At 44.7% G+C, this 22,703-nt stretch overlaps 2 protein-coding genes across 3 annotated transcripts in view; both read right to left on the bottom strand.

Annotated features, from left to right (window-relative positions):
• Nucleotides 1-37: 37 nt before the first annotated feature.
• mki67 (marker of proliferation Ki-67) lies at nt 38-10,625 on the bottom strand. Its single transcript, XM_053640613.1, has 15 exons — nt 10,195-10,625; nt 9,588-9,689; nt 8,359-8,440; nt 7,868-7,983; nt 7,705-7,777; nt 7,495-7,564; nt 6,757-7,410; nt 6,343-6,569; nt 5,510-6,251; nt 5,288-5,409; nt 5,026-5,200; nt 4,792-4,926; nt 3,184-4,719; nt 714-3,059; nt 38-511 (listed from the first exon to the last, which is right to left on the bottom strand). The coding sequence occupies exons 2-15, from the start codon at nt 9,674-9,676 to the stop codon at nt 423-425; spliced, it is 6,456 nt and encodes a 2,151-aa protein (XP_053496588.1). The 5' UTR covers nt 9,677-9,689; nt 10,195-10,625; the 3' UTR covers nt 38-422.
• A 3,077-nt stretch (nt 10,626-13,702) lies between these two features.
• The window catches only part of raraa (retinoic acid receptor, alpha a), a 35,415-nt gene continuing 26,414 nt past the window's right edge, over nt 13,703-22,703 (bottom strand). For both annotated transcript variants that reach the window (XM_053640614.1, XM_053640616.1), the window contains exons 2-8: nt 21,882-22,030; nt 20,622-20,763; nt 15,578-15,738; nt 15,096-15,272; nt 14,774-14,978; nt 14,442-14,600; nt 13,703-14,285 (exon numbers count right to left, since the gene is read on the bottom strand). In XM_053640614.1, coding sequence (XP_053496589.1) covers nt 14,083-14,285; nt 14,442-14,600; nt 14,774-14,978; nt 15,096-15,272; nt 15,578-15,738; nt 20,622-20,763; nt 21,882-22,030 — 1,196 coding nt within the window. In that variant the 3' untranslated portion in view covers nt 13,703-14,082. The remainder of the gene's footprint in view (nt 14,286-14,441; nt 14,601-14,773; nt 14,979-15,095; nt 15,273-15,577; nt 15,739-20,621; nt 20,764-21,881; nt 22,031-22,703) is intronic.

The raw sequence follows: 22,703 nt of genomic DNA, 5'->3' as shown, positions 1-22,703 counted from the left end.
CTCGTTTGTGGTGTTTAATGAAACCCTCCTCCACACTAAAATGGATGACACTCATTTTCCAATCCTCAGACTGTTTATTATCAGGATTTTTTTTGGTCAAGTTACAAATACAAACAATGCTTAAAATATGTAGATTATTTAAAAAAAGCAAAGCATATGATGGACACAAGTACATAAAAGGAACTCCCCCGACTACAAAGGAGCGGGGAAAATATGCATTAATGCCCCAAATGTTTTGAGCTTTAAAAAAATAAATCTGAAAATATTTTTTGTTAAACAATTACAAGAATTGTATAAAAATAAAAAATAAAAAAAAACACCCCCCCAAGTCGGTACAAAAGTCACCACGATAATTAAACGGTCTCGATATATAAAACCCCCTAACACTAGCGAATTATTTACATCATCTCAACAGCGGTGCTTTATTTCCTTCTCGTCCGTCTCGCAGGAGCAGAAGCGACGTCCGTCTCGGCTTTCTTCTCACCTCTGGTTCCTCGGCGAGTGGTTCTCTCTGCAAGAAAGGCACGACGCAGACATTTTGTTTAGCGATCGACGTACAAAACACAGACAGGATGATGTATTTACCGGCACGGTCGGGTTTCAAAACCTTTCGAATTTAAACACTCATGGAACCTTGTCCTTTAAAACACCATAGAATCCCAAATGTTTAACCTTTCTTTAAAAGATTCGTAGAAGAAGTGGAGAAAACTCACCCGAGATGGGATCCTCAGCCTGAGGTGGAACATCTTCCGGAGCTGCTTTTCTCCGACCTCTGACGGGTTTTTCTTCATTCTTAGGAGCTCCTTCTGCTTCCACTACAGAAGTTTCTTCTGCCTCCTTTGCAGCCGTCCTCCTCCCTCTGCCTGGTGCAGCTGCTGAATCTGTTTGAGCTTCTGCACCTGCTCCTTTGCCCCTTTTCTTCTTCGGTAAGGACTCCGTATCTGGAATTTTGTCACCTTCAACCTCCAGGTCCCTCCTTTTCTGCCCCCTTTTCTGCCTGGCAGCTACTTCTAACCCTACTGAAGCGGCCGCTCTTCCTCTCCTGACTGGTTGGATGCTTTCTTCAGCAGCTGGCTTCTCCTTTTCCGGTTCTTCTTGTTCCTTTGCCCCTCTGCCTTTGCGCCCTTTGACTGACGGATGTACCAACTGCTTAGTCTCTGCATCGTCTTTGGCTGCTGGTTCATTTTTCTTCCTGGACATCTTCTGTTGAGGCTCTTCCTCAGCTGCTGCTTCTTCAGCTTCTCTGACCGAGGTGTCCTTGGTGGAGACCTTGGCTTTCTTGGCGATTCTCCCTCTTCCTCTCTTAGCTGCTGCCTTAGAGTCTGCCTCTGAAAGTGGCGTTTCTTCAGTCGCAGACCCTGGTACCTTTGTTTCATTGCTGGTCACTTCGATTGGTCCCACCACTGATGTGGAACCTTCTGAGACTTCCTCTGGCTCAGATTTTGTCACTGCTTTTCTACCACGGCTAGGCTTGACAACTGGAGGAGCTTCGACAGTAGCTCCGCGACGCCCTCTTTTAACCAGCGCGTCTGGTTCATCCTTGACAGCAGCTGTGCGCTTTCCTCTGGATGACCTGGCTGCAGGGGCCTCCAACTGCTGGATGGTTTCTGAGTCCTGAGAATCATCTAAAACCTGAGCTTTGGGCTGTTTTGTCCTCCTGCCTCCTCTGACGTTTTTCATCGCTGGTTCTTCCGCCACAGCAGCTGCTGCACTGGTTTCCGTAGAAGGACCATTAGCTCCGTCCTCTACCTGCGGCTTTACCTGCTTGTTTCCAGCACCTCGGCCAGACCTGACTGCTGGAGCTTCTGGTTTAGGCTCAGCTTCAACTGCAGGAGGTTCAACGTTGGATTCATCGGCCGCTCCCTGGTTGATCAAAGCCCCTGGATTCGCGCTCCTTCCTCGTCTAGACTTCACAACAGGCATTCGAGTGCGCTCTTCAGGCGGCACCTCAGGATCCAAAGTGGGTTTAGAGGTGTCCTCAGCTTGTGGAGTTTCCTTCTTTGCTGCCCTGCCTCTCCTCGGTTTTGAGTTGGCTTGAACAGTTTCTGCTGCCGATTGATCTTCTGTAATCGCTGGTAATTTGGGCTCGATGACGACGACGGCATCCAAGCTCTTAACGTCCGACTCCATGACAGTCAGGGTGGGTTCACAAGACTCCTCCAATTGCGAGGTCTTCAGCATTTCCTTCTTTGTCAGCCTGCCTCTCCTGGTTTTCACGGCGGATTTGATTTTAGAACTCTCTAGTACGACGGCTTCTACCTCTGCTACGGCGTCTGAGGATTCCTCAACTTCTGCAGCCGTTGTTGGTTCCTTCTTTGTTGTCCTGCCTCTCCTTGCTCTGGTGTTGGACTTAACAGGAGGCTCGGTCTCTTCTGACGGCTGAAGTTCAGCACTCTCCGACGCCACCCCAACCTCCTCAACCGAGGCTTCCGGCTTTCGTGGATTCTCCGGTTCGTGTTTTTCTTTCCTTCCTCTCTTGGTTCTAGCAGGAGCCGGTGTCTTCACGGAGTCTTCCACCTCTGCGGAAGCAGTCAAGTCAACAACAGGACTGACATCTCGTTCGGCTTTCCTTCCTCTCCTGGGTTTAAGTGCCTCTGCAGAGGCACGAGCTGGTTTCTGAGCCTCGGCTTGCTCCTTGGGGATTTTTCCTCTGGTATATTTTCTATCAGGAGTTTGTACAGGAACGTCCTCGAGGTGGTCAACGGCTGACTTGCCTCTCCTTACTCGCACACAAGGAACAGACTTTGCAGAACCAGCGCTGGTTTCCTCCTCAGATCCTGCAACCGTACCAGACAGAGAATCCGAATCCACCTGACGTTCTTGACTCTTCTGGGATCTCCGTGCAGTTCTTACTTGAGCACCAAGCCTGGTCTTTTTATCAGGTGAGGATCTGTTCGACTGCTCCTCTTGCTCGGGAGAAGCTACAGACGCTTCCACCTCCTGGCAAGAAGTTTCTCCTTCTTCCGTCTCAATCTGTAGACCAACAGCTGCTTCTCCATCATTTTTCACATCTTCGACCGGGCAGATATTTTCCTTCTCTTCAGATTCCTCACTGGCATCTTTTAAAAAGAATAGATTCACCCGTTAAAAATTTAAAACATATATACACACACACTTCCACGTAAACGTTTCAAACGAGAACTGAAGAATTGTCCGTGCGAAGACGGCTCAGCGTTAACTCACCTTCCAAAAGCAAAACACCAGAACTCATGGACTTGAACTCTGCATCCATGGTGGAACCCAGCACCGCTTCATCTCTTTTCTGCTTGGGAGTCTTCATCAAATGATCAATTCCAAAGTCATTTTCCACTGGCTCCCCTTTCTCCTTGGGGGTCTGAAGCAAGCGCTTCACACCAACCAGATCTTCAACCAGTTGGCTCTTCTGCTTTGGAGTTTTCATCATCTGCTGAACTCCCATCAGATCTTCCTCAACTGGCTGTTTCTTCTGCTTAGGAGTTTTCATCATCTGCTGAACAACTGTCAGATCTTCCTCAACCAGCTGTTTCTTCTGCTGGGGAGTTTTAATAATCTCCTGAACTCCCATCAGATCTTCCTCAACCGGCTGTTTCTTCTGCTGGGGAGTTTTCATCATCTCCAGAACTCCAGTCAGATCTTCCTCAACTGGCTGTTTCTTCTGCTGGGGAGTTTTAATAATCTCCTGAACTCCCGTCAGATCTTCCTCAATTGGCTGTTTCTTCTGCTTAGGAGTTTTCATCATCTGCTGAATGCCTAAGTCTTCTTGAACCAGCTGTTTCTTCTGCTGGGGAGTTTTCATCATCTCCTGAACTCCCGTCAGATCTTCCTCAATTGGCTGTTTCTTCTGCTTAGGAGTTTTCATCATCTGCTGAATGCCTAAGTCTTCTTGAACCAGCTGTTTCTTCTGCTGGGGAGTTTTCGTCATCTCCTGAACTCCCGTCAGATCTTCCTCAACTGGCTGTTTCTTCTGCTGGGGAGTTTTCGTCATCTCCAGAACTCCCGTCAGATCTTCCTCAACTGGCTGTTTCTTCTGCTGGGGAGTTTTCATCATCTCCTGAACTCCCGTCAGATCTTCCTCTACCGGCTGTTTCTTCTGCTGGGGAGTTTGCATCATCTCCTGAACTCCTGTCAGATCTTCCTCAACCTGCTGTTTCTTCTGCCTGGGAGTCTTCATCAATCGTTTTACTCCAGTAAAGTCCTCCTCTCGCTCAGTCTTATCCTTCGGGGTCTTGACAAGTCTCTTCAAGGCTACAGCACACACTACAGGACTGTTTATAACTTTTGGAGTCTTCGTCAACTTCTTTACCCCAGCCATGTCGTCTTCTAAGAGAGTTCCCTTTCGTACAGGGGTATCGAGGAGTTCTTTAACGCCTTCCAAACTCTCTTCCTGGGGTGGATACGGCTCTTTGGGCGTCTTGAGTAACTTGCCTCGAAGGTCTTCTACAGGCTCGGCTTTCTGCTTAGGCGTTCTCATGAGTCGTTTGACTCCTGTTAGACATTCTGCCTGTTCTGGTTTGCGTTGTGGTGTTTGGACTGGCGTGGCTTTCTTGTTCTTGGGTTGACCTTCACTGGACATATCTAATGCCACGGATACGTCGGATGGAGGAAGGGCAGCCGAGTCATCCTTTTCTTCAATTACGCTTCCGCCTTGGTCGTCCTGGAGGAGTCTGGTTACAGCTTCAGCGTTGTAGCGCGCAGGTCCGGCACTGGAAGCGACGCTCATAGGAGACACCACCATTTCACCTGGACACGAATATGCAATGAGTTTATTCTTGAGAATTGGCGATACCAAACTTATGAGAGACCAACGCTTACCAGATTCCTCAGGAGTATTCATTACTGACGTTTCAGTCATTTCAACACCAAGCGGTGTTGCTGGACACTCGCTAGGCTTTATAAAAGCACTCTTCCGTCTACTGTTAGCCGGAGTTTTGAAGATATCGGATAGCCCTGCAAACAAGCCGAGAGTTTAAAGATTAATAATAACGATAATAATAAATCTATTGTATACGAGTCGAGCGCTCAATTTAAAACAAAAAGTCAGCACACCGGTAAGATCTTCATCCATTTTCATATCCTTTTTAAACAGGGCGACGTTGCATACTACTTTAGGGGCAGCACCAACAAGTCGAGTAGATCGTAAGTAGGCTTTGCCTACGACTATACTGGCTGGAGAATCCGCATGTCCGGTACTCGTGTGATCTTTCAGTCGGTGTGCAGGCGTCTGCAAAAGGAGGAGAAGACGTATCCTCAAACAATTAAAAAGAACCCAAAATCCTCAATAACTGCAAAACAATGCAACAGAATTTACCTTGGGTTTATTCGCTTTAGCGTGCTTGACTGCCGTTCTCTTGGTTGTCGTTTTCTTAGCGTCTCCTTCCATTTGAGGTCTGGCCTGTCCAAACTTCACGATGTCGGCCCAAGAACTGACGACTTAAAACAGGAACAAAAGAAAGCGTATTAAAATACTCGCGTGGAGCAACAAGATGAAGAATACCGTAGCTTTTGAAAAACGCACGCACGTCGACCGTACCTTTTAAATTAGCACGTGAAGCTCCGCTGCGCCGTGATCGCACAACATCGAGCGCGCTCTTCAGCACGCTCTTCCGAGCCGACGCCTTCATGCTGCTCCTTCTCAGCGTGGCCCTCGGGGTTGCACGTACCCGAGGCGCTTCTTCTACATGTACAGGTTCTTCCTTCGTTTCTTTCTGAGGATCAGGGATGGGCGACGGGGTGCTGATTCGGGAAACCGAAAATCGCCCATGCATCGTAGGGGTCTTGAGAAGGGACTCTTCGCTAGAAGATCGCAACTTCGCAGAAGCGTTGGAGAGCCTCCTTGAGGATGCTGGAGTTGATGGGTTTGAAGGAGGTGGAGGGGTCTTGGAATTTTTAGGAGACGGGGTTTTAGCCTTTGGACTTGGAGACTTCTTGGCAGGGGAAGGAGTCTTCTTCAGAGTCTTGGCAGGGGAAGGAGTCTTCTTCACAGTCTTGGCAGGGGAAGGAGTCTTCTTCACAGTCTTGGCAGGGGAAGGAGTCTTCTTCAGAGTCTTGGCAGGGGAAGGAGTCTTCTTCAGAGTCTTGGCGGGGGAAGGAGTCTTCTTCAGAGTCTTGGCAGGGGAAGGAGTCTTCTTCAGAGTCTTGGCAGGGGAAGGAGTCTTCTTCAGAGTCTTGGCAGGGGAAGGAGTCTTCTTCAGAGTCTTGGCAGGGGAAGCTGCCCGTTTAGGTGAAGCGCTCCTGGCAGGGCTCTCTGCAAGATCCTCTTCAAGCTGGTAACCCTACAGACAAGAGAAGCACGGGCACTTTAAAAACTGAACGAGAACACTCGAACTAAACAACACTCAAACGAGCGCCCTTTTCTAGTCTTACCATCAGGCCAATGGTGGAGGCTCGTCTGAGTAGAGAGTGAGATTTCTGAGAGAACCCCAAGCTGCGTCTCCAAGGGGTTGCCCCTCGGCGTAGGGGGGAATCAGGCGGTAAACGTTTGTCGAACAGTTCAGGGCTCAGCTGTCCGCCAAAGGACACCCGTTTTCTCTTGGCTGCAGGAAGGGGCAGGTCGTCACGTTTGTGCTTCTTACTGGACTTCTGGTCGTTACCTGCAGAACACCAAGCGGATTCGGTTATAAGTGCGCAAGGGGCTGTGTGGTAAAATAGGGATTTTGGTTGTTTCCCCCCGCGTTCTGCCAGCTATGATTTTCTCGTTAGCAACATCAGTACCTCTGAAGGTCGAAGAATTGGTGTTATTATTATTATTATTATTATTATTATAACAACAACACTAACCTGTGTCATCAGAAGTGGGCGTGGCTACAACCTCCTGCGACACGTCCTGGACTTGAAAGCGTTTTCCTGCACTTGCTCGCGGAGATGTCCTGGTGGCCTGTTTCACTTTGGCCTCTTCGGCCTCTGTTGGTTCTGAGGGATTCTGGGTAGTGGTCCGGTTCTCCGGGGTTTGAGAAGCGCTGCTCCTTCTGGCTCTCGGAGACTTGGTACTCGGACTCTCGAAGGCGATTTGCTGGGCCACCTGGTCAGTGGTGAACTTCTGTGGCGTCGTCTGGGGGGTTTTCTTCTGAGGTACGGGCGTCCCGACGCCCTCCGAGCACCTCTTCTGTTCTCCCTGAACAACAGGCGTGGCCGTCTTCACCTGAGCAGGCAGGTTCTCTGCTCGAGCGGTTGAGGATCTTCTCTTCTTCTGCGCCGACTTCGGCGTCGCCGGCTTCTCATTCTCGCTTGAAACCTTCTCGAGTTCCTGTTTCGAGAGAGGGGTATTGGACACACTGGCAGATTTCCACACGGGTTTGGTGGACAGATCTCGCTTGACCATGTTGTAAAGGTCAGAGAAGGGAGACAAGGTGCTGTCTGTGCTCGCAGTGCTCTGATCTCCAACACTCTGGCCCGGACAGGCAGGCAGGTTGGAGCCATCTTTCAAGCAGGTGTCTGGAAAAAGATCCAAATTAAAACCGAGACAAAGGACAAACCACAGTGATGCCTGATCTTCTCATGATCACCACAAGAGCTCACCTTTGGCATGCTCTGACTTCTTTTTCTCCGTACTTCCGGGTGTGCTCTTCACCTGCTGGTCTTGCAGGACCTGGAAAACCAACACAGCCATTTTGTAACATAGAAAACTAGCCAGCTAACACACACACACCAACACTTTATTCTTTATTTATTTATTCCCATCTCAAACACGAGAAGCATCATCAGGCATCACCCATGTAAACCCCTCACCTTGACAGTTTCTCCTTTACCGGGTGTGGATAAGTGCTTTTTCTTCGGAGTCTGCGCAGGCGGATACTCGAACCTGCACAGCACGAGGTCAAATTAATACAGACACAGAGAGAAATAAATAAAAATAATAAAAACACAGATTTCTACATGAACGATGACGTACCTGAAAGAACGATCGATAATTGTGATTAGATCTCCGTGCTTCAAACGCTCGGACTGCTGCAGAGTCTCACCGTTGATGAGAGTCGGATTCACCGAGCTCAGGTTGGTCAAAATAAGCTTAAAAAAAAGAAAGAAAGAAAAAATGATTATTAACTCTGATCAATTAGTGTAAATCTACTTAAAAAAACGTTCCACACAGAAAAACCCATGGCTCTAAAACTGGGCAGATCTCACGTTTTAGTTCGGATTGTGGTTGTTCGCTTGTGTATCTACCTTGGTTGTTATGGCAACAACACAGCCGTAAACTTTGAGAGTCTCGTTAAGAGTTCGTTTTCTCTTCGTGTTCATGCACTCGAGTCGAATCACATCACAACAACATGAGTCCTTTTAACCTCTCAAATAAATAAATAAATAGCTGGACACATTTACGATTCGTTTAGATCCCTGAATCGGATTTGAAACATAACCTCCTGGAACTCAGCTCTTCGTTACCTCTTTGTTCTCGTTGAGCTCGATTCTGCATTGTTCTTTGGACACCTGTGGCATCTGGATCCGGATATCGCAGTCGAGCTTCCTTTAAAATAACAAACAAGGAAAAAGGTCTCAGTTTGGAGTTTCACACCTTATATAAGAAAGCTCGCAGACTCGGCTTTAAGACCGGCCGCGATTCCGAAACGAATCCAGACAAAACTAGGGCAAACGTAACATAAAACACGGAGGAGTGCGTGTGTTTCTACAGCAACTCATGGTTTAGCGCGCGCCATGGCTACGAGGTGCTCTGTCACCGTTTAGTCTCCATTTTCAGCTCACTGTGAGCGTTGCCTTTTATGGCGTTCTGTGCTAAATGTTATCATAAGATTAATAAACAAGTGACTATTAGATATTAAAACGATTTCTGTGAAAGCATAATTATTGCCCTGAATTACTTTTGGACTTTATTTGGACACTTTGAGAGTACTGTCCAGTAGAAAAACACTGTAATAAGCCTGTAATAAGGCCACGTGGTGTCTAAGCCAACGCTGATTGGCTAGGAGCAATGTCTGACGTCACAGAGAGGAATAAAAAAATTTTTTTAACCCGTTTGAGTTTAAACAGTAGTAATGGGCATCCCGGTTCTTTCCAGTGAGTCAAATCATTCGACTCATCGCATCAATAAGAGTCGACTCACAAATTGCCGGGGTTTTTTTCCGTTCTAAACCCAAAACAAACGCTATCTTGACATGTAATCATTAAATAAAACAGCTAAGAACTATACTTTGTTAGCAAACAAAATAATCACGCTGCGTTCGTTTGATAAATTACGCAAACGGATCCTCTGTATCGGTTGGGAGGCAATTATTATTAATAATAATAATAATAATAATAATAATAATATGATGACGACTCACACTGAAACAGCTCAGACGTTTAAAATAGGTTTCCATGGAAACAGAAATACTTCGTGCGTTACTTTCATGACCTAAAAAACCTCCCACAGCTCGTGTACAGTATGCGAGTCGACTATTAACGTTCGCTTAAAAGAGCCGAATCATGGAGTCGACTCGTTTGCAAACGACACATGGCTATTAAAACCGCGGCACAAGACTAGGATAGACACGTGCATATACAGACAACACACGCGAACATGTAAACAAGCACGTTAACATTATATGGTTATGATAACATTCAGTAAATTAAAAAAATATAATATATATATATATATATATATATTTATTACTGACCTCCCGAACAGACAGGACGCTGTGAGCGGAAACTCGGTTCCATCCGTCCCGTTTCTCTTTATCACCACGATTTTACCGAGCAAAGGCATTTTCCTTACTTACCTGATGGGTAGAAAAGGTGAAGGAAAGAATAAAAAACACACAATTGTACAAAACCATAATTTTATCCTCATAGTCTGACTTAACCTTCTAACTCGAGGATGCATTAAACTCCTAGCCCGCTAACATGTGCTGCTCCGAGTCTCTCAAAACGGATCTAGCCAATGTCAAAAATAAAAAAAATTTTAAAAAAATTAATTTATATAATTTTGATAAGATATTAGTGATATACTAATAACAACGCGCACTTTCAAGCACAGGTTTTCCGACAAATCCCGCCTCTTCGCTACGGATTGGCTAGCACTTCATACGGACACGGAAACTGTCCAATGAATGGACGCTCGCGAGATTAACCAACCAATCCCGATGCAAAGTGTGAGAGCTGTCGGAAAACAGCTAGAAACCAAAAAACCCTACGCTTGAAGCTTGATAGCGAATTCTGTATATCACAAGAGAAAAAACACACGCACAAACACTCTACAACGAGGATTGCATACAAACGCATTACCTGAGTTAAAAAACAAATCTTCAAGTTGAAACCTATTCCATCGATAACTTAAAAACGCGACCTACACAAACACCGAGGCGACATTAGCCTCGGCTAACGCTGACTGGTTTACTCTGACGAGTGCACACCGTGTGCCGGGGCTCAGCGCACGATCCATATCACTCCGCCAAAACAACAAACAACGTAGCTACACCTACGTCTTTTAATCATACTTAAAACACAACGCAGATACATACGATGTAATGTTATACATATTTAAATATTCGACTCAAACCGTGCGCGGGTTGTGTACTAGTGCGAGGAACTATTTTGTTTCTTTCATGCAGGCGGAAGAACACCGCGTAGCTAATAACGACTACGGGTTTGAATAGAGTTCGAAATTCCGCGCGAAGACCGCTGATTGGTCGGCGCACGAAGCGATGGAAAAGGCTGCAGCCAATAGAAAGCGTTTAAACCGCGTTTGAATGACAGTGTTGCAGACCAGTTAGAAAGTAGAACTTGTTTTACTGTTTATCATCTGACTTTGATTAATTAAACAAACAATACTACATAGAATTGATACGAATATGAATTTAACTTGGGGCTTCTCGGTAACGCGAAAAGCAGCAATTTTTTTGTCTTATGAACTTCAAAAAAGAGATGTTTGTGAAGAAACAACGGTTTATAGCTGCTATAGTGCAGAGAATTTACAGGAACTTACTTGTTCCAGAGATGTTCCACAACATTAAAAGTAATTATTTTGTTATATGAAAATAATCCATGATTCGGCGTGGTGTTACATCCTGACACGAAGAAACACCAATGTCATGTTTATATGTGAACTTTTATTACTATTATAATTTTAAAACAACTACACTATACTTCATGAGAGCTCTGTTTGCTGCTCATATACATGACTAGCTTTATGTTCTTTATGCTAATTAATCAGGAGTAAAATATCCTGTAAAATAATAGTAATAATTAGGTAGTATTTGACTTGCTGGATACAGTAGATAGCTGCCCTTTATGTTAGCTACAGGAAGTGATGCTAGTCAAACTTTAGGAAAGAAAACAGGACTACAATTAGCAACATTTGTAAATGGACATTATGAATTTTTTACTGCAAGATGGCACCTTGGCAAATGGCATTAACATTTGATCAAGGCCCCCCTTTTGCAAGATGTTTTTAAAACACATTAAAAATAGACTTCTGAATATATCCCCATTTTTTAAATTAATAATTACATCTTACATCTTTACATTACATTAGGAATTGATTGTGTGTGTGTGTTTGTCTGAGAGTGAGAAAGAGAAAACATACTAGTGGGAGGGATGGGCACACCAAATTGTTGAGGCGCCCCCTGGCGGCCCCCACTTTGAAAACCACTGCACTATGGGAAGGCCAGTGGAGGAAGTGTGATGCTCTGGGCAATGTTCTGCTGAGAAACTATGGAAGTATAATAGTGCCAAAAGTCCTCAAGGCAAAATGGCATGTTGAATTACATAAATTGAATAAAAACATATCGCAATAACAATACTTGGATTTTTCTGCCCAGCAATTTGACACAAATTGAAAAGAAAAAAAAAGCCCAGCAATATCAATGCTTGAATTAGTTTCCTCTGCAATTCATTGGGTGTGTATATTTTGATTGAAAACAAAATTCCAGCATTAAAAATTCAATGCACACATATTCACCTTCCTAAAATACGAGTTCAGGTGTTCAAATACCACCGTCATTATTCGTCAGGTAATATTTCAACACATTATTTTTCAACCTCACAAATTCAGGCTGCAAAAATCCAGGTCTTAAAATTCAAGTCTTCACAACCGGGTCTCACAGGAAGAGCAATGGATTACCGATACTACTGTAACATGTTACTCTGGGCCGCCCCCTAGTGGTGGGATTGTGCAGACAAGCCACAGGAGAAGATGAACCTAGGGGACTGGTATAAAGTTGGCTTGACATTGGACGTTCGGTATTCGCAGATCTGCGCAAATTCAGGGAGCGTCTCTAAAGTCACATATTGGTATACATGTACAGTTCTTTGCTAGGCCTGACGATCTGTTGATGTGACCGTATCATCTCAGTTTTCTCTTTTTGACCGTCGTGAGGTCATCGTATGATCCAATAGCCGGGCTGATTCTTCGTTAGTGATGTGCCGGGTATGGGAAATTCCAAAGAGTTTTCTGTAGCACCTCATCTCCAAGCTTTGCATTGTTCTCTGTAATTCTGTTGTGAGGGTCCATGTTTCACAAGCGGGGAAATAAAAAAGAGAGAGAGAAAAATTGAGATGGCGAATGAGCGCAATAATCTCATTTTTGTTCCAAGACTGATGTTTCTGTCTTTCCAGATGGGCTTAAGGCACGTCAATGCCGCAGATGTTTGAGCTATCCTGGCGAGAACTTCATCCGAGACGATCGCTCCTAGGATTTTGAAGCTCTGCGCCGTTTCAAGCTCAGTGTTGATGCCGTTGATGATGTTGGCCATCACTTTCATTTTCCATTCTGTAGGCTCGAGAGGTTGTGTCAAGCCTTTCTACCAAGCTGGCCAGTTCTTCTTCACCTCCAGCTAGCCCATCAATATCATCTGCAAGACGACCTAGTGATTGTGCTGCCTCCTATGCTGATGGTCTCCTCATGGTTTGCCAGGGCGTCCATCATGATGCGCTCCAGGAAGATGGTGAAGAGAGTGGGAGAGAGTAGGCACCCTTGATGCAGTCCTATCATCATCCTGAACCAGCTTCCAATGGCTCCATTTTGGAGGACTGCACCGGGGGTCTTGTCATTCAGGTGTTTGATGACTCTGAGCAGGTTCTGGTCAGATGTCCGTTTTGCGGGTGGCTGTAAAGTTCGGATCAGTACTCCATCCACAATTCTTTCACAATCCGATCAGCCTTCTTGCTGTTGTTTTTGTTCAGACTATTTTCTATTTCCTTTGGCACGTACCACCTACCAAAACATGGTTGTAGACCAAGTACACCTCTTCATAGCAACGGTATTCCCTAAAGGAAAGGGACAAACACGAAACTATATTACACCACTAGTAGGTGCTGAAGTGTCATATTCAAGGCAGTACAAACATCATGAAATACAGAAAAGCTAGCTAGGTTCCTTTTTTCTCTAAGCAGACCCTCGGAGCAACCTCTATCCCGTATAACGCGGTATAATCAGATGTACGATTAGAAGTGTTGTGTTGTGAGGAACAAATTATACAGAGACAGATCTTTTTTTATCTTCAACCAGTTTTATCTCATTCATCTGTGCACAATTTACGTGAGTGTAAATAACATTTTTTCGACATTTTCGTTTCCATGAAAAACTGCATCATCATCATCATCACGACCAGTCTGAAATAAAGCAACAACTCTCTCTCTCTCTCTCTCTGTATCCCGCCACCCCCGGTTTCCCTAACGGCCATAAAAAGAGAGAGAGAAAAAAATCAGTGAAGAAATACAGCTACACTCCAAGTCCATGGTTTTTTTTGTTGTTGTTCTTCCACAATCATTCCTGGGTTCCCCTCTCTCTATAGTTATATATATATTTTTTCTTTTTTTTTTTGTAAAAAAAAAAAAATTAACCCAAAAAAACAGCCTTGGAAGTTAGGCCAAGTCCATCGTTCATTCGTCGTGGTGATGTCCAGGCCTGAGATGTTGGAGGAAGAAAGTGAAGAAAAAAAAAAAACGCAAAAAAAACAAAAAAAGTCCACACTGAGTTCTGAGTTCTTCGCTCTCGTTCGCTTTTTTCGTGTCTTTTCTCTCCTCCGTCTGTCTGATGAGTCTTTACAGCAGCGGAGAGAGAGAAGGGGTGAGCGAGAGAGAGAGAGGCAGGAAGCGGTGGACGACCGAGCCCCTGCAGCAGTTAGTGGGCGGAGCTAAGAGGAAGAGGAGGATATAGGGTGTGTGTGTGTGTCAGGGCGATTGAGTGGATGGGCTGCTGTGGGCGGAGCTGGGCGAGGGCGAGGGACTACAGCTGCCCGAGGGGGCGGGGTTTGACCGTGAGCTGGCTCCTCCCCCTGTGCTCTCCAACCCCTCCGAGTTCTCCAGCATCTCCTGGATGAGAGGAGGCATCGAGCCAGGGATCTCCATCTTCAGCGTGATCACTCGCTCCGCTCCTGAGAGAGAGAGAAAGAGAGAGAGAGAACGCTAAACATATAAAGAAAGCTAAAAACAGAAGAAGAATAAAACACTTTGTGTGTGTGAGAGAAAAAAGAGAGAGAGAGAGAAAAAAAGAGCGAGACACACACACACACACACACACACAAACCCACCCTTGGCGCTGATGCTCCGCAGGTCTGTGATCTTCATCAGCATCTTGGGGAACATGTGGGGTTTGTGTGGCCTCCTCTTCCTCACATAGAGTTTCAGAGCCTCCAACAGCGGCTCCTGCAGCACGTCCACCTTATCGGCCTCCTCCAGATCCTGACGATCTGCTTACACACACACACACACACACTCACAAAATAAACCACAGGAAATCTTGTCCAACACACAATGTGTTCCTAAAGAGCAGGTCACTGAGCTGCCACTAGGTGGTGCTGAGAGTCCATGAATTGTTTTTATTCCCCTCTCTCTCTCTGTGTGTGTGTGTGTGTGTTCTCACCCCCACACAGCAGGCAGATGGCGCTGAGCAGGCCCGTCTCTGCGTCGTCCATCTCGAGCGGTAGCAGCTGGTTGGCGAAGGCGAACACCAGGTCCGTGAGCGGCCCGAAGCCGGCGTTGTGCATCTGCGTGCGGTTCAGCGTCAAACCGTCCGAGAACGTCATGGTGTCCTGCTCAGGTGTGTAGCGCGTGCAGATGCGAAGAATCTACGACAACAGGGGCAGCTTTAGCGCCAAAACAAGACCGTACGTCATGCTACGTCATGCTAATAATAAACACGTATTATTAGATGTTACAGCTGATAACCGCTACACGCATCTCACCAGGATGTCGAGGCAGGCGGCTTTGAGCAGCGTGATCTGGTCGGCGATGGAGAGCGTGGTGAAGCCGGGAAGCTGCTTAGCGAACTCCACCGTCTTGATGATGCACTTGGTGGAGAGCTCGCTGAATTTATCCCACAGATCCACGTCTAGCGAGACACGTCGCTCTGAACTGTTACTCTGTACACACACACACACACACACACACACGTCGGAAAACTTCAAGCTACAGCTTTACCTCTGACTGACACTGGAGACTCCTTCCATAAATGTTTAAAAAAAAATCTACTTACTTAATATTAACCTGGGATTTGCAGCTGTGCTACTGTCAGAGCTGCTGTTATAGAAAATGAATCAACACCCTCTGACCAATCAGAATCCAGCATTCAACAGCACTGTGGTTTATTATTTACTCACTCTTTTCTAATGCTGAACTTTCAGTACTATTGGATGATAAACACTAACACATACACACACACACGCACCGTTGTGTATTTGCCGAGCTGACAGAGCGAGGGGAAAGTGTCCTGGTGCGCTTTCCTCACACGCTCGATCATCAGCTCTGTGTCGGCGCTCAACACGCCGCTCTCCACGCACTCCACCTTCTTCTCCTCCTTCTTCTTCTTGTTCCTGTCGTTCCGCACCGCTACAGACACAGAAACAGAACGACGTTAGCCTTAATTCCTCTCGCAGGTCCTGTCACTTTAGCTCGTGTTAGCTAGCTAACTGGCCAATTACCAGTAGGCAAACATCCTGTCAGAAATCACTTTCGTTCATGGTCGCTAGCTAGCATGGATCTACAAATCCTCTCATAAATCTTGCTACTTTAGCCCATATCAGCTAGCTAGCTGTTTAGCTCTGTTTAGCTGTTATGATTGAAACAAATATGAGGTAAACATGCTCAATCTTGTCACTTTTGCTCACATTAGCTAGCTAAATAATTATAAATCCCTTTTTCCCCCTGAGTATGAGGTAAAAATCCTCTCAGAAATCCAGTCAGGTATGCTCATGCGAGCTAGCTAGCTGTTTAGCACTGAATGAACATGATCCTTGTTTGAATGAGATAGAAATACTCTCACGTCAGTTAGCTAGCACTGAACGATTATGACTGGAAAAAAAAGAGGTTAACATCCTCAATCTAGTCATTTTTGCTTACATTAGCTAGCTAAATAATTATAAATCCTTTTTTTTTTTTTTGAGTACGAGGTAAAAATCCTCAGAAATCCGGTCATTTCAGCTCACCTTTTTTTTTTTTTCTTTTTTGAGTACGCGCTGTTTATCACTGAATGAATATGAACCTTCGAACCTATAAACCTCCGAATGAGGTAAAAAACTCTCAGAAATGCTGGCTATCCTTAAATAATTATGAAATCTTTTGTCTATGAGGTACAAATCCTCCCCAAAAAAAATCACATCACCTTTGCTTAGGCTAGCTAGCTGTTTTTTTTTTGTTTGTTTTTTTAAATATGAGGTAAAAATCCTCACAGAATTCCTGTCAGGTTTGCTCACATTAGCTAGCTAAATAATTATAAATCCTTTTTTTTTCTGAGTATGAGGTAAAAATTCTCTCAAAAAATCACGTCACCTTTGCTTAGGCTAGCTAGCTGTTTAGCACTGAATGATTATGAAACTTTCCTGAATATGAGGTAAAAATCCTCTCAAGTATCCTGTCACTTTAGATCGCCTCAGGTAGCTAGCGTCGAACGATTGTAAACTTTATAGAATATGAGGTAAAAATCCTCAAGTATCCTGTCACTTTAGATCGCCTCGGCTAGCTAGCGTCAAACGATTGTAATCTTTACAGAATATGAGGTAAAAATCCTCAAGTATCCTGTCACTTTACATCGCCCCGGCTAGCTAGCGTCAAACGATTGTAATCTTTATAGAATATGAGGTAAATATCCTCAAGTATCCTGTCACTTTAGATCGCCTCAGGTAGCTAGCGTCGAACGATTGTAAACTTTATAGAATATGAGGTAAAAATCCTCAAGTATCCTGTCACTTTACATCGCCCCGGCTAGCTAGCGTCAAACGATTGTAATCTTTACAGAATATGAGGTAAAAATCCTCAAGTATCCTGTCACTTTACATCGCCCCGGCTAGCTAGCGTCAAACGATTGTAATCTTTATAGAATATGAGGTAAATATCCTCAAGTATCCTGTCACTTTAGATCGCCTCAGGTAGCTAGCGTCGAACGATTGTAAACTTTATAGAATATGAGGTAAAAATCCTCAAGTATCCTGTCACTTTAGATCGCCTCGGCTAGCTAGCGTCGAACGATTGTAATCTTTACAGAATATGAGGTAAAAATCCTCAAGTATCCTGTCACTTTACATCGCCCCGGCTAGCTAGCGTCGAACGATTGTAATCTTTATAGAATATGAGGTAAAAATCCTCATAGATTTAATCACTTTTGCTGACACTGGCTAACTGGTTGTTTATCATTAAATAATTATAAAGATTTTTTCTGAGTATGAGGTAAAAATCCTCTCAGAAATCTTGTCAGCTTGTGGTAGCTATCTGTGTGTGTGCGTGCAAGTTTAGTCGATTTTGTGATTTATCACCGTTGTGTGTGAGAATAATTCGCCACACACACACACAACTACGCAAATCTGCAACTGTCACATGCTGTGCGTGTCGTTCCATTATTCTTTTTCCAATCTCTGTGAACGTTAATGCTCTGTCCCTCGCTCTCTCTCTCTCTCCGTCTTTGTGCCTCCGGAGAGGTGAAATTAATTCCTAAATAAAAGCGGGCCGTGCTTAACGGTGCCACGTTAGCTGCACTGACAGATCGGCGCGCTGCACACACACGGTTTAATGAAGCCATTAAAGAACTATTAGCGTGCCCGCTTCATCAGTCACACACAAGATCCTGCAGGGGAAATGAGAGTGTGTGTGTGTGTGTTCTCATCTTGGCATTCAATAGGTAAAACTACATTGAGGACTCAAGGAATGAGGAAGAAGAAAATAAGGATCGGGTACACGCCTAACTTTTGGAGTTATAAACCTATGAAAGAGACAAAAATTCTGGTCCCCAGTAAATGCAATATGATGTAGAGAAGACCTCAAATATTTAAAAATACACAAAACCTGGTCCCCGTGAGGAGGAATGAACTGAAGAATAGGGAAGATTCAGGCATGTGTGTGTGTGTGTGATGTTATTGGAACAGATGAAATACCTGCATTATGAGGACTTGAGATGTTATGGAAGCAAAAACTCCCCATAGCACTCAAACATAGGGAATATGATGCAGTGTGTGTATAATCACTGTTACAGGGACCGGTTAAAAATCTACTCTATGGGGACTTGAGATTCTACTGAGGTAAAAAAAATTCACTAAAGCACTGAAAATCAGGGGTGTGTGTGTGTGTGTTCGTTCATAAACATTTACATAGTGGAGACTTAAACTGGTAAAACACATTTAAACCCTGGCCCTCATAAGAAAATTGGAAAAAAAAAAAAAACCCAAAAACAAAACAGGAATATGATTCTGTGTGTGTGTGTGTGTGTGTGTGTGTGTGTGTGTGTGTGTGTGTGTGTGTGTAGCTGTCTGTCTCTCGCGGCTGTAATTCGACGGGAGAAAATTAAAGCTCTGGCAGCTCGTCTGTCACACGAACGAAATTCAACGGAAAGATAAAAACGTCAACGTTCCTCTCCTCCTCCTCTTTCCCGCATCCCTCCATCATCCCTCCCGGAGATGAGCTCCAGCTGTAATGGGACTGAGGGAGTGTGTGAGAGGAACTGGGAACTGATTTGTTTGTGCATAACATAAACCGGTGTGTGTGTGTGTGTGTGTGTGTGTCTGTGTGTGTGTGTGAGATAGACTGTCTGCCTGATGTAGTCATGTTTCAAATACTTGCTTCCTACCTAGCCTAACCGAGCACCAAAAAAAAAAATCTAATGCTAATCTCCGTGAAGTTCACGGTTCACGTACCGCGCTTATGTCTGGTCGGAACAGTGCTACTTTCACGGTTTATCAGGAATGTGCTATGCATTCGTTGCTATGGAAATGCCCACAAAACCTGAAAACCTCTCCGTTAGATAGCTAAGCTACAATATTTGCCATTATGTTATCGATACTAATCGGTCCGCACAGGATTTCATGAATTTCATGGACATTTTCTTTTTTCGGAAAACTACTCGAATTGGCGAAATCGCACTCGCGCTAAATTGTTCTGTGTGTTTGTTTCGCGCCGATGTTTGTTGGTAAGCGAAAGCTTTTAGCTGTACTCATTTTCGTACACGGCTTCGGCTGAACGCGCGTCGTGACGACGTCACGTAATTTTTTTTTTTTTTAATTCGCAAATTCGTCTGAATATTCTGGATGTCGTTTCTGCGATCTTAAAACCCTTAAGGAGGGACAGAGTAGAATTTTATTTTATTATTTTTTTTACCTTTGTGAACGTTTTGTGTTGCGTTTGTTTATAATGTGACATCACACGCGCTAGTAAGGCGGAGCTTTCTGGGAATGAGGTGGCAAGCTTGCAATTACTACAATTCGGACTTCTACCAAAGAGTACAAGGTTATACAGGAGGCGAGTCTCCGCTAGGTGGCGAGTGAGTGCAGCTGCTGTAGATTTCAGTAATCTGGCAATGATTGATCACCCTATTCACTCCTAAAGAGTGCTGGACACACACACACACACACACACATCTGCGAGTGTATAATAGAAGAGAATAGGATAAACTGCTGTGAGGCTCTGGGTGTGTGTGTGTGTGTGTGTGTGCTCTGTTCTCTCGCCTCTCCCAATTAACTTCTCAAGTCTGACACTAGCAGACAGAATTGAAAGAATGTGTGATCACACACCCACAGGGAAAACCCTGGTGTGTGTGTGTGTGTGTGTGTGTGTGTGTGTTCACGTATATGCCTTAGTGTATGCCATCAACACACACAAACTGACTGCTACTGTTGTACTTCCGGTGTGTCTCGTTGTCAGTATTAGGCTGCTAGGTCTGCTAGCTTATTGTCATTTATGACAGTATTGATATATATATCTATAAAATGATATGATATGGTCGTACTGTTGAAGGTTCAAAGATTGGAGGTGTACAGACAACACCACAAGAGGATTTGACGTGTTCATCCTGCCTGGTAATTGCCTGGTCAGAGTCACAGTGGTAATATTTATTTTAAACAGAACCAACTTAGAAAATTATTTTTTAAATATAACCGTGCGAACGGTTATATTCGCATAAAAAAAAAAGGGAAAAAAAAGTGGGAACTCTGAAAGTGTTTCCAAACTGAATTCGGATATAACCTGTGACTCAAAGAGGGAAGAAGAAAAAACAAAAAAACAAAGGAAACGCCTCCTCCTTATATATATACATATATACACACACACAAGCATTAGCTTTAGAGCGTTCAACAAACATATATTCGTTTATTAAATCTTGAACCTTTCCTTTTTTAGGAAGACACGGACACGGACGTTCGGAGCGCCGGACCCGTAAGCGTCGTGAGTGACGACGACGACAGCGGCGGCGAAGCCGAAGCAGATTTGAAGAGGTTTGTGGAGCAGGTACTCACACTCCTTGGACATGCCGACTTCCAGACACTTCTGCAGGCGGCAGTACTGGCAGCGGTTCCGCGTCACCTTGTTGATGATGCAGCTCTTTTCCCGGTGACACGTGTACACCATGTTCTTCTGGATGCTCCTGCGGAAAAACCCCTGCGGAGAGGGAAAAAAACAACTGTAATGTGTAGCTTTGATTATGAACCGATTGTTCCTGCATAATAAGTGATTTAGTGTGAGCACTAAATTTAAAAACGAAGAAAGATACAGATAGAAGGAGAGTAGTGTGTGTGTGTGTGTGCGTTTTACAAGATCAGTGTCAGACAGCTACTGGCAGACGGGCTGAAGGATGAATCACGTTTGGGTGCTCTTCTCGCTCTCACACACACACACACACACACACACCTTGCTTGGCTATAGTAACACACGGCTTAAGAAGCAGTAATGGAACAAATCTCTTGGCACGCATTGTGCATACCTACCACACACACACACACACACACACACACACACCTCCGTATCAAGCTCGTATAAATAACACACTAATCAGCCCTCTCCTGAGTTCTGCTGACACAAAATACTCCCTCAAAATTTTCGGAATAATTCCGCATTAAAAACAAATAAACAAACAAACAAACAAACAAATAATTCTATCAAATAAAATGTAAATGTGTGTATTCTAAAAGTCAACATTTGCAAGCTGTCTTTCGCTGTCTTTCTGTTTCTCTCTCTCTGAAGCTTTGCTTTTGTTTTCAGTTTCTAGAAACGTCTGAACTTGGAGGAGGGGGGAGGGGGGAGGGGAATTCTTTTTCGTTCATCACCAGGAAGCTTAATTAAGTTTAGCTTTTTAATGCACACAAAAATAACAATACATTTACATATATATACACATACAGACGTAATCACAAGCTGGATCCATAATCGTTATTATTATTAACTATTTGTTTTTATTTCTATGCAAATTATTACTTCGTGTATAAAAAATAAATAAATTCTCAATCTGAACTTTGGAAGTGTTTTTATTCTAGGAGTATATAAGCCGATTTTTAATTAGTTCTAAATTAGAACGGTTCGAGCTTCGATTTGAGCGACCGACAAAGTTCAGAGCGTCGGGAATCTTACGAAAGGACAAATGAGACGACGTGACACCTTACAACAGCGAGCGGTATCACGGGGGGGCCAAGCACCGATGACGCATAACAGCAAGCACAGTTTTACGTGAAAAGATGAGTGTGTGTGTGTGTGTGTGCGAGCGAGAGTGTGTGTTACTTTACCTTGCAGCCTTCGCAGGCACTGACGCCGTAGTGGTAGCCGGAGGATTTGTCCTGGCAGACGAAGCAGGGTTTGTAGACTCTCGGTGGCGGCGGAGGAGACGGCGGACTGGGGACAATTTCCTCTGAGCTCGTGCTCTGCGTCTCCACGGCTGGATGTTAAAAGAGGGAAAGGAAGAGGGGGGGAGAAAAAAAAAACGAAAGACAAATAACCGGTGAACGGATTTTTAGGCGACAAAAGTAGGAAGCGTTTTATTCCTCTTATACCACAGCGGTTTTCCAACCCGTACAAATTTTTCACTTTTTATCCGTTTCGATTTACATTCCAAGTTGCGGAACATGCAGCGCTCTTGTTTTCGTTCTCTCGATGTTAATAATAATTAGGGATGCACCGAATGTTCGGCAACCGAAATTATTATAAGTGAAAAGGCCGAATAAATTTGACTGAACAATGACGTGTTTGACGACGCGACCAAATAGCCTAGCGACCAGAGTGAGACGCGCGAATGTCACGACCTCCACTTCCGGCAGTGCGCCCCGAGAGATGAGGGGGCGTGCGCATGCACGAGCTACGTGCACGAGTGCTCAGCGGGCGCATGCTCTTTGGATGTTGACAACCGTGACATTGTTTACTGTGGACACGTGCGTTTGTTTAGTTTCTGTTCCGGAGTATTCCGTCACGTCGCGAGACGTAAGGGAGTAGAGTACGGAAGCAGGTAAAGACGTATTTATTTAAGGGCAGGCAGACAAATCCAAATCGTATTCCAATAAAGGGTCGGGCGATCGGCAAACAGGCATAAACGGGGCAAAGCAGGAATCAGAGTC

The sequence above is a fragment of the Ictalurus furcatus genome, chromosome 13 (genome assembly GCF_023375685.1).
Source record: "Ictalurus furcatus strain D&B chromosome 13, Billie_1.0, whole genome shotgun sequence".
NCBI lineage: Eukaryota > Metazoa > Chordata > Actinopteri > Siluriformes > Ictaluridae > Ictalurus > Ictalurus furcatus.
This window is presented reverse-complemented; position numbering and strand designations above follow the sequence as displayed.